Genomic DNA, 16,886 nt, shown 5'->3' with positions numbered 1-16,886 from the left:
TCAATGATTCTAAGTTTCCATTATAGAACAGTTATAAAACCAGAGCAATACAAGCAGTCAGGAGCAGACACAGCAGCAGCCACGGCATGTGCCTGTCTGTCACACTCAGAATTGAAGCTGTCAGCAACAAAGATACTCAAAAGCTGCTTCTAGCTCTCCTCAGACTATGCCTGATAGCTCTTATCATGTGATAGGCAGACAGCTTGCTGGCTCAAGAAAGCAAAACCAAAGGAGGCTGGGATTTGTGTGCTCTGGCAGCAGGGTGATGGTGGAATCAGGGTTCACCTCATCTTCCTCTCCCACTGCTGGCACTGTCACACACTGGGGTACACAAGGCACCACCTCCATGGGATTTTACCCCTCACCAACCCCACAGTCAGGAAGGGCAGGATGAGCTGTGCTGGCAGCCAAGGCCCACACTCCTGGCCCTCCTCCCTCCCTGCAGTCCATGCTTTCTGTGCACGTATGCTCCCTGTACTTTCATTTGCACAGCCAATCCAGCACCATCCAAGTGAGGATCTGCACTGGCTCCATCCTGTGAGCAGAACAGCTCCAGCCACAGGCAGGAAGGAACTTATGGCCCTTGGAGACAAGAGGAAATGTAGCCCAAACCAGGAGCCATGGCAGCCCAAACCAGGAGCCATGGCCAGCTGCCACCTGCAAATCCTTCCCAGGCACTGCTGGCACTTGGTGGCCTGGCATGACAGAAGCATTTTCAACACACCAAAGTGACAACAGAGCTCCCAGCTCAGGCAGACACTGAGCGGAGTCCTCACTGATTCTGACCCAAAATCACCCATCAGCTGCCAGGACACCCCTCCCTCTCCTCCTCCTTCTGCCCCAGGCATAAATCCAGGAAACTGGTATAGGTGGTGAAGTTCCATACAAATGTTACAGGGGAGAACAAGGCATTTATTAGTGCTGCATGGCAGCCAGGGAAGATTTATGGAGATCGGAAGACAGCAGATGTCACTCCTGCCTTCAGGTAGGAGGATCCAAGGAATTACAGGCTGGTCAGCCTCACCTTACACCCTAGGGAAGTGACAGAGCAACTAATCCGGGAAGCCAAACATATTAAAGCACAAGAAAGTGACTGGGAGTCACTCTGAGCATGGATTTAGGAGTGGTCAGCGTGGATTTACAAAGGAAAATCCATCCTGACCAGCACAACGGCTTTCTCCAATGAAATGGTGAGCTCTGGGGCTGAAGGGAGAGCTGGATTTATCCCAACATTAGCAAACTTTCCACACTGCCTGGCACAACCATCCTCAGACACTGCTGTGATACAGACTGGGCAGGGAGGGGGGCTGGAGGCTGAACTGCTGCACTTGGGGCTGCGGCCAACAGCACCAAATCCCACTGCAGGAGAGCACTGGGTGTGCAAATCCCACTGCAGGAGAGCACTGGGTGTGCCAATCCCACTGCAGGAGAGCACTGGGTGTGCCAATCCCACTGCAGGAGAGCACTGGGTGTGCCAATCCCACTGCAGGAGAGCACTGGGTGTGCAAATCCCACTGCAGGAGAGCACTGGGTGTGCCAATCCCACTGCAGGAGAGCACTGGGTGTGCCAATCCCACTGCAGGAGAGCACTGGGTGTGCCAATCCCACTGCAGGAGAGCACTGGGTGTGCCAATCCCACTGCAGGAGAGCACTGGGTGTGCCAATCCCACTGCAGGAGAGCACTGGGTGTGCAAATCCCACTGCAGGAGAGCACTGGGTGTGCCAATCCCACTGCAGGAGAGCACTGGGTGTGCCAATCCCACTGCAGGAGAGCACTGGGTGTGCAAATCCCACTGCAGGAGAGCACTGGCCTGTGCTCACCACACACGTGTCCACATGGGGCCAAAACTATTTAACCCCTTCATTCCTGAGCAGCTGAAGGGACAAAGCTCCTCAGCCAGCCCACAGGGGACACACCTGGGTGTGCTGCTGCTCAGAGGGACCTTGACAGATCCCATCAAGCTCAATAAGGGAAAATGCAAAGTCCTCCACGCAGGGGAACAATCCCATGCACCAGTGCAGGCTGGGGGCCAACTGGGGGCTAAGAAGCCCTGGAATCCAGGTGGACAATGAGCACAACAGGAGCCAGCAACACATCCCTGCAGCAAAGGTGGGTAACATCCCCCCGAGGTGCATTAGCCAGGAACAGGCTGCACTGGCACAGGCTGCCCACAGAAACTGTGGCTGCCACATCCCTGGGAAGTGTCCCAGGCCAGGTTGGATGGGACTTGGAGTATCCTGAGACAGTAGAAGGTGTCCCTGCCCATGGCAGGGGGTGGCACTGGATGGTCTTCAAGGTCCCCTTGCAGCCCAAACCATTGTATGATTCCATGATTTGGGAGAGCACCAGCAGCAGGGACGAGCAGTGATCCTCCCCAGATGGAACAGTGCTCCAAGGACAGCTCATTTCAAACTGAGAGAAAGAGAGAGATAAAGCAGAGAACTGTCCAGGAGGCCAGGACTGAAATCAGGATTTTTCCAGCACAGAATCACCCTGAGAAATCCAAATTAGTATCGACACACAACAAACTGGAAAGGAAGGTGTGACACTGCAGAGCAAGAGAGAAACACACCTGGAGGCAACACACAAGTTCCAGCTACAATTCTGGAATACTTCATCACAAAATGCACTTGATGAGAACTAACACCTGATGGGAAGCAGCTCATGAGACAGGAAAAGACCCAAAATTAAAGCTTTTTAAAGCCCCAGCGCACACAACAGTGACTTCAACATGTAAAGATTCAGCATCTCTGCAGGAAGAACAAACTCCACCACTGCTGGGCTTCACTTCAAAGACCCAAAATGCAGGAAAATGACAATACTTGGTAAAAATACTGGGGAGGAGTATCCACAAAGACTTCATACCAATTACTGTGCTGGAGTATTCCATTCACCAAAAACATCTCCAGCAAAGCAGAAAGACAGCAAAGCTTGACAACAGACAAAGAGATGCCAGGAAGAAAAAGCAAAGAGGAAAAATGAAAAAAAAAAAAAATCAGCTTTCTGAAAGAAAATACTAGGAAAGGTCAAATCGTGACAGGTTCTGTGAGAAAAATCTGCATAAAGCACAGGGACAACCATGTCTCTTCTCAAAGACAGCAGGAGCAGGCAGCTTCCAACAGGCTGTAAGCAACCTAAGTACCACAAATGCTCAAAATAAGGCAATAGCAGAAAAACTAAATGCATTTTCCTACACTGATGTTCACCAGGAATGAGCTCAGAGAGCTCATGGAGACACATGGGGGAAATCTCAACCTCATTAAGAGCTTCAGCTTATACAGGAACAAAAAGAACAACGAATCACCGGGGCCTGACAGCTCCCAGAGCTCTCCCAGGTGGAATTGCTGCTCTATTCCATGTGTAAATCCTCGCCTGGAACTGTCAGATCCAATGCGTGTGATGCCAGCTCTTAGGAAGGGCTCCAGGAAACTGGGCCCAGTAAACTGCTGGTAAGTTTGCTGGCCAGGCTGAGAAAACTAAGAGAAACTCCACCAGACATGAATTAACCTGCAAGTGCATCAGTTTTTATGTTGCTGAAGCAGGAGCGGGGCTCCTGTGAGGGAGGGGATGACTCAGGTACCTGTGCAGAGGTGCCAGCAGGGATCTCATCCCATACAGTGCCTGTTTGGGAATCCACAGCAATCATTCAGCAAGGGCTCCTCAGGAAACTAAACTGGCCTAGGAGGGATGGGCTTCCCATGAGAAAGATAAGCACAACCAGTTCTTAACACGAACACAAGCCTGCCATTCAGACAGCATGCCCTGACTGCTGTCCCCTCACAGCCTGGCTGTGTTCAGAACTGGTTTCTCTCTCCAAACTGCACTGGGCCTCCTCAAGGTAGAAGCAGGACACAGGACCTCAAGATGGTGCTGCTCCCCAAACCACGACACAGCATACACTGGGATCACACAGCGCGTGGCCTCCTGTGAACTCCTGCGGCACCAAGCACTGACTCATCCCTGCCCAGCTCACGGGGTGCAGAAAGCGAAGCATGAGAAGATGTTCAGCAGCACCCTGGGGCTAAATCATCTCCTTGATGCAAGGGCAAACTCCAGCTCTACATCCCCAGCAGTGCTAGAGCAGAGCCCTTTGTGGAGATGTCACCAAAAGCCCCCCTGAGCAGGCAGCCGTGGTGAGGGACCCGAGGCAGGGGCAGGAGCTGCAGCCAGGGAGGGCTCCAGGGATCTGCAATGCAGCACCGACTCCAGCCCAGCACTGCCGAACACCGGGAGCTTCCCTGTGCTCCATCTGACACTGCAAAGCCATCTGCAGCATCTGCTCCCAACCAAACACACGCTGCTGGTGTGTGAGCACCAACTGCTAGAAATAAACAGCTCCCAGGAGAATGGGCACAGCCAGAACCACATCCCGGGGCATTGCTTCCTGCAAGCTGCCACAAATGCCAGGAGAGAGGGTTCTGGAAGAGAAAGGAACACAGCCGGCTGCAAGTCTGGCAGCTGGGTCCCTCCAGGACATCCATATTGGAGGAAATTAAAGTTTTTATAATGCATGAGGTACAATGCTCAGTTCAGGTATTTTTGTAACTCAATTACTTAGGAAAAAAATCTACCTGGGGAAAACCATCCTTTGAAAAGACCAGCGTCTTTTCAAAAAAACACCAAGCAGACACTTTTGCCTGCTTCTGAGCCTAAAAGTTCTGCTTGCTGGGGGGTGGTTTTGTTTAGTTTTGGCATTTTATATTCAGGTTAGGCTCGTACAATCTCAGTTCAGTTCATCGCTGCAGGGCCAGGACAGGTCCCAGGGCAGCAGAGCTAACTGACAGCACAGAGAGGCAAATCCTAAACACATCCCTGCATCCCTGCAGTTCAGCACCGCTGTGCTCTCCATCCTTAGCAGAGTTCACCTGGGGCAGGTATTTTTATCTAAGGCCTGGGCATATGATTCAGTATCTCCTTGAACATTTTTTCCCATTTTTCAAACCCAAGCCCTTCAGCCTTGTGCTGCACATGATATTCCCTTTTAGCTGAAATTAATGACTTCTGTCTACAACCTACATACTAAAATCTGCCAGAGCTTCCCTAAAGCTGCAGCAAAGCAAGGAATCTGAGTATGTGAATTGGCTTCTTGTAATACAAAACCCTTCTGTGTGGGCTGAGCTGAAAAATTCATGTAGTTTCCACCAAACAGAAGTAAATCCCAGAGTCAGGTTCTATCAGCCACCCCAGAACTGCAATTAAAGAATCCAACTTGTTGTGCCCACACTCTGGCTGCTTCTCCCTTTTGTTCTTGTGCATGAAAACCCCAAGAACAAGAGAGAGTCCTCCTGGCTCTGCTCAGCACTCCCATATCATGTGAAAGTGAGAAGATGCCCCGAGTAATGCAACAAAACGATAAAAACGTTTTTGAAATAGTTCAAATATTCTCACTATGTAACAGGAACAAAAGCAAAACCAAAACAAACAAAAATGATCACAAACAGTCCTTAATTAAAATGATTCTATTAGTTAAGCAGATGCAGTTCCCGAGAAAGAAACGCTACAGAGAAACTGTCACCCTTCTTCCAGCATCTCCCATTTCCAGAAAGAGCCACATTTAAAGTTCTGATCTCTAAAGACACAGAAGTTTTGTTAATCAAACTGCTGTGTTCAGCTTTCCAAACCTGAAATGTCATTCCCCCTCCATCCAAATTTTGAAAACAATTCCTTTTTGGTTAAAAGCTGAAAGAGCAACAGTGCACACTTACTGCCCAGACTGGAAGTCCTTCTCGTTCACCACAGCACAGTTGGTTAAGGACAGCTCATCCGTGGGACATCTCGCTGCTTGCATAGGCTACAAGAAAGAGGGGGGGAAAAGTCAAATAAAATTCTGATTTTCCTTTACTAAGCCAAGCCTCAAGTCTTCTGCAAAACCACAAAGCACAAAACAGGTCTTGTGAGTCCTGGCACACTCTGAGAGCCCACTGGGATCAACCAGCTCCTCTTCCAGGTTTCTCCAAACACTTCCATGGGTCACAGGTACGTGTATCCTAAAGCTCTGCATTTTGGGCCTATCATGTACTTTGTATTTTCCACCCTACCTACATAAATCCTTTAAAATTACCTGGGAGGAAGCTTGCAAGGCAAACACTGTTAACTTGCAAGTGAACCCTGGCACTCTGAAGCTTCCCTGAATGTTGCCACAAGGCAGCAGTAACCTGCATTCCCTGGAAGGTATTTCCTGCCCAGTGACAGGACACTGGGATATTCTGAAAGCTTCTAAGGGAAAGCAGCAGTTCCCCTGCAGCCCTGGGTAACCCTGTTTCATCGTGCTGGGCGGGGTCAGAGACCATGCGGGGAGAAAGGGTGGGATAAAGACGTGACCTTCCCTGTTCCCTGAACAGCACTCAGAAAACTGAAATTTCAGCATATCCGTTCTGCATAAACCCCTTCACCCAGTGCAGTGCAGGGCAGCACTGAGAGTCCACAGGAAGGTTTAACCTCAGCCAGCTGCTATCCAACCCCACAACCCCTTTGTACCACTTCTCAAAAGAAATATCACATGTGAGTATTTTCTACTCTATAGGAAACATCCCAGATCCGTAACACAGAGAAGAAAATTAGGTAAAATAGTTAATTCCAGCCTATCACTATGAAAAAAAAATACTGCAACAAATTTTGTGGGGGAGTTCTCCCCCTCTTTCTATTTTCTAATGTCAGAGGAGCAATCTTATTTCAAGAGTATCTGTTCATTTTTGTCCCTTCTACTGTTACTCATCAATCAGCAATTAAAAACTGAAATAGCAGCACTCCCAGCCCAGGCTGCCCATCCCCATCACGAGGCAGGATGGAGCACGGGGGAAGCACAGCAGAGGGACCTCAGCCCCATCCTACACCCCACCTGCTCCCGCAGAATTATACCACAAAACAATGGCTGAACGATGAAAATTGGGATCAAAATGCCTCCAGAAGTGGAGAAAGGGATGGAAAAGGCAGGATGTTTCTATCACTAGCTATGGACTGAAGAAATTTCATTTGGGGAAAAGCTTAACTTGCCCCCCAAGGTGTCATTTTCAGAATCAAAGCACAGCCACCTCTGTCAGATACAAATTTGCAGGCAGCGCAACAGAAACTATTTGACACTGTCAGCCTATTGCTAAAAGCAATTCAGGATGGATTTTCTCTTAAGACACCCTTAAATCCCAACAGCAAGCACAGGAAACGCACTGATCCCAACACACACAGCTAAATCATTTCCCAGGAGTTATTGTCCTGCTCAGCCTTCCTCCCCCAGCCCCTCTGGGACAAGAGTCAGAGAAATTCCCCCCCCCCGGTGTGCCCTGCAGCCAGCCTGCTCTAAAGCTCAGATCAACTTTTATGGCACAATGTGATTTGTCTCAAGTACTTGCTATTTAGAAAAGGACCAATTCATTACTTTTACTGAATAATGCTCAATTGCCCTTGACATATGTGACAACCAAAAAAGATTCCATTTTCAGACCAGAAGCAGATTTATCTACCTGAATGCTGAGTGTGATAAAAGACTCAAATGTTCCTGTAATAAAATGTATGACATCGGTGGATTTATGAGATACACAACCTGTCTGCTGAGGCCCCTTGGCCTGGGGCACTTCACAGCAAACATTCACCATTTTATCACTTCTCCCATCTGCAGGGCACGGTTTTGGGAAGGACACGCCCTGATAAAACGCATTACAGGGGATATTTCTGGAGAAAAGTGGACATGGAGCTCCTGGATTAAACCTTTTTACAGCACTAGTCCTCAGCTGCATTTTTAATCCTCAGTGACAAACTGCTTCCTACACGCAGCGAGCGCCCGGCCAAGCCGCCGCTCCTGTCTGCACTTGGAACACTGTGCTTTAGGAAATGCAGGAATAGCAAGGAATGCATTCCAAATCCAGCAACAACTGCTCCCTTTGCAAGCTCTGCAGCAGAGGAGAGATGATGGCAAAACACCCTTGGGTGTCTGACACGTGAAATAACGTGGCTGTTGCAGCAGCAGCACCAACCATGCCAGCCATCCCAGAGCCCAGCTCCTCCTCCTGGGCTGTCTGGCAGGAGCCCATTTCTCCCTGGCAATGACCAACATTTCAGGCAACATCTCTGCTCCCAGCCCTCCAGTACATACCCTCCTCAAGCTCCAAGATTTTGCAGCTCTTCAGAACATTATCTATATTCTGAAAAAGTTTTAACATCACACAGCTGCAAGACAGGGGTGTCACTCCCGGGCATGGAGCTCCACAAGGGTGCAAGGGACAGCTTGAGGGAATCTGGTCACAGAAGAGGTGATGATTAAACTGGCAATCACCCCAGCAGGAAGGAGGAACACACTGTTGTGGGGAGCTGCAGGGGCTTCCTCTTACCTGCCCTCCCCCCAGAGCTCATATCCCAGCGCTGCTGCTCACAGGGATGGATCCCTGTCTCTGTCAAGCAGCTGAGCTGTCACAGCCAGGACAGGGGCACAGGCTGCTCCTGAGGAAGCTTTCCTGGCATAAATGCAGCAGTGCAGGGCTGGAACACATGGCTGGCATATGGCAGTGGTGCTACTGTCAGGAACACTCCAAGCTCTTGCATTTTGGGTTGCAGCTTCCCAGGACAGCAGCACAAGGAGTCCCAGAACCTGCCCCTCTCCCTTCTCTGCCACCCCACGCCACTGCCGCCACTTACACACCACATCAGGGGCAGAAAAATCCTTGTGAGTGTTCCTAGGAATCTCAAAGTAGGTTTACACAAACTAATTCTTAGCAAACTGGCAGATTACTGCTGGCAACCAGACAAGACACAGCTCTAACAAGCCAGAGAGCAGCTCCTGCAGGTGACAGCAGGGTGACGTGCCGCAGTCACCCCCTGGCACTGCCAGGCTGGAGGTGACCCACACACCCTCACAGGTTACTGTTACACCCACGCCCACAACATAGATAAATTTGGCCTAAAGAAGGTAAATTAGGGTTAAATTAGGCAAAAGAACTTCCCTGCCTGCAGGTATTGTTCTGGTTTACGCAAAGAGGAGACTCCAAGGACAGTGAAGTCCTAAGGAGGTGACTGCACACTGCTGAAGCATTCCCAGCTACAGCATCCATCATCCAGCATCAGCCAGGCAGCACCTGCTATTAAACCCAAGTCTGGGCAGAGGCCTGCTCCATCATCCCTTCTGTTTGCCAAGAGAAAAACAAGACCATACGATACACTGATAAATCTCACTCAGAGACAAACGTGAAGGACCCCACCTCTGGGTTTGTGACAAAGCAGTAACATTGCCTCAAAACCCAGGAGGCTCAATGACATTGGCATATTTTATTTTTACAAAGAAAAGTTGCCCTGAAGAACAAACAGCTACATAATAGAAACAATCACCATAACATCTGATCTTTCAGAGATTTTTTTTCCAAAGCCGCAAGGACTCCTTTTCCTCCACAGAAAATAAGAAACTCACTTGTTCACAAAATCACAGAATAGCTGGGGTTGGAAGGACCCTCTGGAGATCATTCACTCCAAACCTCTGCCAAAGCCCAGAAAGTGGTGCTGCTATTTGGATATTTTCATACAGACATAAACCACACTTTTTGTGTTTTGTCAATTCACCTCTTGTGAATCATGAAGGCTGATGGCAGAGGAAGCCAAGGAAAAACATGTTTCTCCCCACAGAGATAAGGTGGTGGCAATGACTGAAGTGCTCTGCTGTCAGCTGGTACTGAGAAGAGCTGAAACATTAAGTGCCAAGGTGGAGATGCTCCTCATCCAGGACATCTGAACTCATTTCATTTCCTAATGCTGAGCAAGAGATTATGAAACAGCCTCTAAAGCCGAGGCTGGTTTTGTTCTGTGCCCTGTTTCCACATGGTTTGTACAGAACAAATATTGTTCAAGTATTGTATGTTTTAAATTCTCCTTTGGGTAAAACAGACACAGATACAAATCCCATGTATATGCAGGTGCACAGAGATGGAATTTCTGGCACACAGGTGTTGGCAGAGGAGTGTTAGGAAACGTGACAACTCTGGGTACCAGACATTTCCATTTCCCCAGCAGAGCCCACTGCCAGCTGCACTGAGATGGGGCTCCCGCTCCAAAAAGCACCCAAGCTTTCCTGTAACAGCTGTTGCGCACCAAAGTCTCTCCAAGCCCAGAGCCTCATCACCCAAAGAGGGCAGAGAACCACCTGTGCAGGTGTAATTCCTGGGAAGCAGTTTAGCCCACACTCCCTAGAGCCCGAGCAGAGGTGACTCTGCAGGAACCATGGCTGCCTCCAAGTCAAACACTCGCTCACCACTACGAGTCTCAAATAAAATGAAGTTTAAATACTGACAGGAAGAATTATGATGTCAAAGGAGCTCTGACAGTAAACAGGGAACTGAGATGATGAATCATAGATCCTACACATTATCCAGGAGTATGCTCCTGACAGAAACCAGACACACACAAAGCCCTGCCTTTATCTACAGATCCAGGGGACACCAAGATCCCAGATGGACATTAACACCTCTGGCTGCACACAGGTGACAACCAGCAGCTGCAGCAGGAGGAGGAGCTGCAGAGCTGGCTCAGCACCAGCCTGCAAGAAGGAGACCAACCAAGCTCCCAGCACAGGGAAGCCCAAGGACTGAGTCTGCTCTCTACATCCACACACACACCATGGAGCTGAGCAACAACTCAACACTGAAGGACAGAAGAAATGGGCATAAAACAGCAACACCAGCAGAGCTCCTGGCTGGCAGGTAAGAATGGATTCCTGAGCTGGAGGGGAAGCTGGCTCTGTCACAGAGGGCAACAGTAAAGACAAAACCAAGGCTCCTCTAAAGAACAATTCAGTAATATTTGTAAAAGGAATGACAACATGCTGTCACTGTCAGGGACCAGACTCAGGGACACAAGTTGTCCTAAATGCTGTGGTTCTAAACAATTTTTTAAATTAACTAAGGGCATTTAGTAGCTTGCAGAGGGCTTTCCTGCACGTGTCAAAAAATACTGAATAAAGCTTCCATATTTCTGCAGCCACAAGAGGAAATCAACCTACAAGGAACTTTTTGGACCAGCAGGGCTGGCCAGACAGGCCTTTCCAGACCTGTAGCAGCTGTGCTGGCAGGATAAACTGCTGTCCCTGGAACACACAGCCCTGACTCCCTGCTCAGGCCTGGCCATTCCACCTGCTCCGCTTGACCTCTAGTTGTTTGCTGGAAGCTTTTACTCTCCTCAGGAAGGAGCTGCATTCTCTCTCGATAACAAACTCAGAAACATCATTTTTCTTCTCCTAATAAAGAGGAACACACTGGGAACCTAAAATCTCAGAACTAATATTCACATTTTTGACAAAGCCTGGGAACACTGAGTGAGCCACCACCAAGGCAACTTCACTGCAGAGTCCAGAGAACCCTGGATGAGATGGATCCCTCCTTCCCACGCCCCCTGAGCCACTCCCACACTGTGAATCACCTCCCGTGATCGTGATCGTGCTGTGCCACGGCCACCCCTGCAACGCAGAAACCCAAACAGCTCAGAGGAGGAGAGAGGGAAGAGCTCCCATCAGCACCTCCTGCATCACCCAGGGCTGGAAATGAAACAGGGAATGTTTTCCCTGTGTTGTCCTCGCCTGGCAGGAGAGCTCTGCCCCAGCACAGACGGGCAGCAGGAGACACCAGACACTCTTCACTGGGCACCCTTTATCAGACACTCAACGCATCTCCCAGTTTCTCTCTCTGAGAGCAGCCCTGTGCTCCCTGGCCCCGAGACCGGAAATTACTGCCCATCCTGGCACTCCAGAGCCACTTCATCAGGGCAGAAGGGCCTCTCCCACAATTAAATTATTACTGGGTTTTACTGCTGCTTCCCTTTGTTTGCAAAGTTCAGATGAACTCAGATCTGCAAGGGCAGCTCCGTCACTCTAGCGCTGTTCACCTGCAGTTAAGGAGGTGCTCACAGCTTTGGGAATCTGGCTCTGCTATTGCCAATATTTGCCAACATCAGGAAAAAGACAATTTACAGTCCCAAGAACAAAGAGTTCCAAGGGTTTGCCTGATCCACCAGAGCAGAAGAATCAAGAGTGCTAAAGGAGAGCTTCTTCAAGCAGAGCATCTACAGCCGAATTGCACAGGTTGCTCTGCCCGAAGATGTCCTTCTCCAGATCAGCTCTTTACAACATGATCAGTAAGAGATTTTAGGAAATACACCTGTACCTGAGATGCTGTGCCTCAGAACCAGGGAGCTGCTCTCTGACTGTTCAGTGGGAACAGCAGCTCCACCTTCCCATTAAGCAATAATGACCCAGGATATGTGCATTTGTAATTAATACATCCATTTTTTGAGTGGATGTTGCCTCACATTCCTTCCTCAAGCCAGGATGATCACCAATTTAATTACAGGGAATTGTTGTTTGTTGTGTTTCATCTAAACATCTTTAAAAAATGCCAAGGGAATGAACCACTACCCCACCGGAATAAGTTGTGGGCCTGGGATGCAGGTCACAGGATTTTGCCACATGAGCAGTGAGGACACCTCACGGATGCAGATTTCATCCATTTATTTAGAAAAGTTACCCAACGGCAACAGGGACAATGTGAATATATGTCAATGTTAAAAACATCCCCCTTGGAATCTGCCCAGTGAAAGCCCAGGATGCTGCTGTCCCTGAGGATTTACAACTCACACCAGCACTGACATAGGCAGCACCTGGCACTGAACTTCCCCTGACTCTGATGTACCAAACAGCACCCAGTCACCAGCAGCTTAAGATGCAGCAGCTTGCAAATATTGCTCTATTTTTGACAGAAAGAGCACATGACCCAACTCCAGGGCATCAATTATTCCAGATTTTTTGATAGAAGGTCATTGCTTTATTGCATCCCAGGAGAGCAGAGAAAAGTGTTAAATCTTTTCATACTGCAAACCTCTGACCTCCCTGAGGGCAGGATCTGCCTGCACAGGAAGGAGCAGAGCAGCAGGGCAGGAGTGCCTGAGGAACTGGATATCCAGCCTTGGTTTATGAGCAGCAGCACAATCAGCTGGCTCAGACACAGTTCCAGGGCACTGCGCCGGAAGCTCTTCCATTAATTTTAGCAACTGGGTTTCTTGTTTGGCTTTTTCTGTTCACAGACCCTCTCCAACACAGCACTCTAATTTCTGGGGGGTCCAAAACCTTCTAGAGATGGTCAATATGGGAATTTCATCACAAAACTCTGGTCTCTGCCAGAGAGCCTCCCTGATGTGAGACAGCATCCTGAACACATCCTGCAGAGCCCCCAGGCTCAACCTCATCCCTTCCAAAAGCCACTGCAGTTACCAAGATCTCTGTCCCACTGCTCAGGGGTGTCACTGCACCAGCTCTCCCTAAAGCTCATCTCCTCCTACACTTGTGAGGGCACCTGGACATGTCCACCAACCCTGGATCAAAAAAAAGATCACTCCATGACATGGGGACCTACATTTTAGTTGTTTTCAGGTAAAAAAAGGAATCAATGGTGATTTCATTGCACTGAAACCACGTTCTGCCTGGTGGGTAATTCAGCAAAACAGAAGTGCCACTACTTTCTAGGGACTGCTTTTCTGTGGACTCAAGCAGATCTGATTTAATGACAGAACTTCTTCCAAATTCAGTCAGGGTTTTTCCTGAGCCTCCTGAATGACCTCTGTGCTCTGAGGCAGAGAATCCAGAACAGGAGGGGAAAAGAGAAGATCTTGCTGTCCTCTGGGGAAAAAAAATTTAAAAGCAAAACTTAAGAAATTCACAATTTAAATGATCATAAAAAAGATTCTCTGACTTTTTAAAAATACTTTTTTCTACTAAAGAAACCACTACTAACTAAGTTTAATTATTCTGGCAGGTCCACATAATAGAAGAGGTGTGGCACACCAGCACCCCAAAAACTGGAGATGGAGAGGCAGCACTGACATCTCCCTCTGGCAGTGACTCTTTAAGCACAAGCTTAGGACACACTGCTTCTGCAGCACTGGGCCAAGCAACAAATTAATCAAAGATGACAGGGCCAGATATCCCATGCCCACAAACATTCACATGGCCATTAGAATTTTATTCTGAACAATTTTAGAGTTTTTAACAAACGATGTGGCTTTATTTTAAATAATTCAGCAAGGCAGAAGTCCTGAAAGCAGGCCACAAGTTGATTTGTGATGATTTCACAAGACAGTTAAGAGGTTGCAGAAGTGATCAGAGAAACAGAGATTCAGACTGAGTTTTCTCCCATTTCCCTGAAACATTGCTAAAAACCCATTTCTTCGTATTACGCATTAGGAAATACTAAAAAAAAACTAAGTGACGACAGCAGGATCAGTACCAGGCTGCAAGAAGGAACTAAGTTGATTCACAAACGTTTCTTTAGTTGCCTGACAACGCCTGCATCTCTGAAGGCTGGTTCCATATGTTATCAGAAATCACCTTACAGCTTTAACCCCTAAACATAAAGCCCAGCCCCCCTTATTCGAAGTCCCTACCGAACTATCCAACCTAAAACCACTCTGTCTAGATTTTAAGTATTTTTAAATAATTCAAGCAAATAATAAGCCAAATGTTATTCATTGAAAGTGCTGTTTCAAGTATATTATATAGATTAAATATTAGGAAGGAATTCTTCCCTGTGAGGGTGGTGAGGGCCTGGCACAGGGTGCCCAGAGCAGCTGTGGCTGCCCCATCCCTGGAAGCATCCAAGGCCAGGCTGGATGGGGCTTGCAGCAGCCTGGGATAGTGGAAGGTGTCCCTGCCTGTGGCAGGGGGTAGCACTGAGTGGACTTCAAGGTCCTTCCAACCCAAACCATTCCACGATTCTGTGATGGCTGCAAGAAGCACAAGAGAGCAGGGTTAGGCCAGCAATGCCTTTGGCAGCACAGAACACCAAGGGACTCTCTCCTTCCCCACCTTCCCACTCCTGCTGCACCTCTGGATTGGACGCTTGGTGTCACCAGATGCCAGCAGGACCCTGTGCTCAGTCTCAGGCCCTCGACAGGAGTGATAGCACCACTCTGCAGGGTCAGGCACCATCCAGTACCTGAGTGAATCCAAAACCATTTCCAACCCAACATAAGGGGAGTCTCTTCTGAGGAGCCAACAGGGCAGTCTGCTCTCACTGGGCTAAAGGCAATACCACCCTAAAGGAGCCCCAAACAGCAGATGAACAAAAATGGATCTGTTACACCAGTAACACCCCCTGAAACAGCCATTATTTCTAACAAGTTCAGCCATCACAAATCTCATATTCCTTAAAGAAAAGCACAGCAATGTCTCTGCTGGGGGATCCTCACCAACATCCATATGAGCACCCTACCCACACAGCTGCCCTGGGGAGCAGCAGCCCTGCTGCCAGAGGAGCCAGCAGCACCCTGACCTGCTCCCTATCCCACCCCAGTCCCATGGAGCTCTCCAGCCTGTGCAGACACAGGCAGAAATGCAGCTTGTGCTGGATCTACAGCTTCACACTCACTGGAACAAGGCACAGAAATTATCTGGCCTTTCTAGATCCCTTTGGGAACTAATTCCTGATGTAGCTCAAATCAATTAGTTACAGACAGTGCCAGTGAACTTCCAGGGGTCCACTTGGTACAAGGGATCCATAACCAGGCACAGACACAGCAGCTTCCCACCATTCCCTCTCCTGCAGATGCCTCACTGCTCTGCCTGCGTGCCTAATGATTCCCATGCAGCAATACAGAATAAATCATTACAGAAACAGTCATTATTCCAAATCATCATAAACTGTTTTTCCTGTAAACCTCAATCACCACTAATCACCGTCTCTTCCTTGCCATGGAGAGACCCAGTGCAATTAGGGGAGCAGAGTAACACACCTGAAACAGCATCTCACAATTAATCAGATTTGGCTTATCATTCACCTGAATTATTCAAAATATTACTGGAAGTTTAAATATTTTGTTTCTCTTGTAAACCAGGACAGCCCTTCATTTCTCCCTGTGAGACTGCACACACACAAACCGAATCACATGAGTCCAATAAAAGAGATTAAGCTCTAAATGGCATCGCAGGACAGATTTTCAGGGCAGGAGGAGTCACTGAAGCTCCTCTTCCCATCCTCCAGGTTGAAGCACCTGTTAAAAACGCTGACAACAGAGCAGCACCAGTGTTCCAGCATCAGACTCACCTGTTGCGCCTGGAGATATCACACACCTCCATCCTCCCACCATCTGCTCCGTATTTACACCGACACAGCTCCGGTGTCGCAGATGCTGCTGCCTGCTCTCCCTGCTCCTCATCCTCCCCAGCACTGCTGCTGTCCCACGGGCCAGCTGGAAGGAGCAGGCAGCTCCCTTGGTAACTCACATGGAAAGCATTCGAAGGATCAGATCCAGCTTGGGGAGGGAGATGGAACACTCAGCTTAAGGACTCTCTTCATAGCATTAAATAACCTGATAACTCTGCAATAACTGCATTTGTAGGCAAATCATGAAAACACTGAATACTAAGAAGCTTCCTGGTAACCCAAGGAGAGCATCACCCATCCAACTGCCAGATTAGGAGGCAACTAAGCATCAATCTTTCCTTTAAACTCACATAAATCCCCTTTTCCTCCACCAGGCTTCCAAGCTGGTCAAATAAAGGCACATTTTCTCAGGTTTTTAGTAGCAGAAAAGCTCAAAGCAGAAGAACAAAGTTGAAGTTGATCCTTCTCCTTCCTCCCCACATCCCCAGTCACCCCAGTCCCAGCACTCAGAGCATGCATGAGGGTGTTCCCTGAGGACACAGCTGGGACGGTTCAGGGGAGCAGGGGGAAAGGCAGGACCACTGCAGCTGGGTTGATGTAGGCCCAGGGAGTTTCAGAACCACATCCAGTGTGGGTAAAACAATCTTACCACTGGCCAGAGCACTGGGTTCCTGTTCTGGGCAACAGAAAGCTGAAAAAAGCCAGTCAAGGCTCACAGATCTCCTTGGGTTATTGCAAAAGGTGAGATGAAGAAAAAAGGTGCAAGG

General features: G+C 48.7%; 1 protein-coding gene across 1 annotated transcript in view; it reads right to left on the bottom strand.

Annotated features, from left to right (window-relative positions):
* Positions 1-16,886, bottom strand: part of NSF (N-ethylmaleimide sensitive factor, vesicle fusing ATPase) — a 74,172-nt gene that overhangs the window by 55,612 nt on the left and 1,674 nt on the right. Inside the window, exon 2 of the mRNA XM_082297131.1 lies at positions 5,707-5,792. Within this exon, the coding sequence (XP_082153257.1) occupies positions 5,707-5,792 (86 nt within the window). The remainder of the gene's footprint in view (positions 1-5,706; positions 5,793-16,886) is intronic.

The sequence above is a fragment of the Coloeus monedula genome (assembly GCF_965178545.1).
Source record: "Coloeus monedula genome assembly, chromosome: 26".
NCBI classification, from domain to species: Eukaryota; Metazoa; Chordata; class Aves; order Passeriformes; family Corvidae; genus Coloeus; species Coloeus monedula.
The sequence above is the reverse complement of the archived record's forward strand: the minus strand, read 5'-3'. Positions and strand labels throughout refer to the sequence as shown.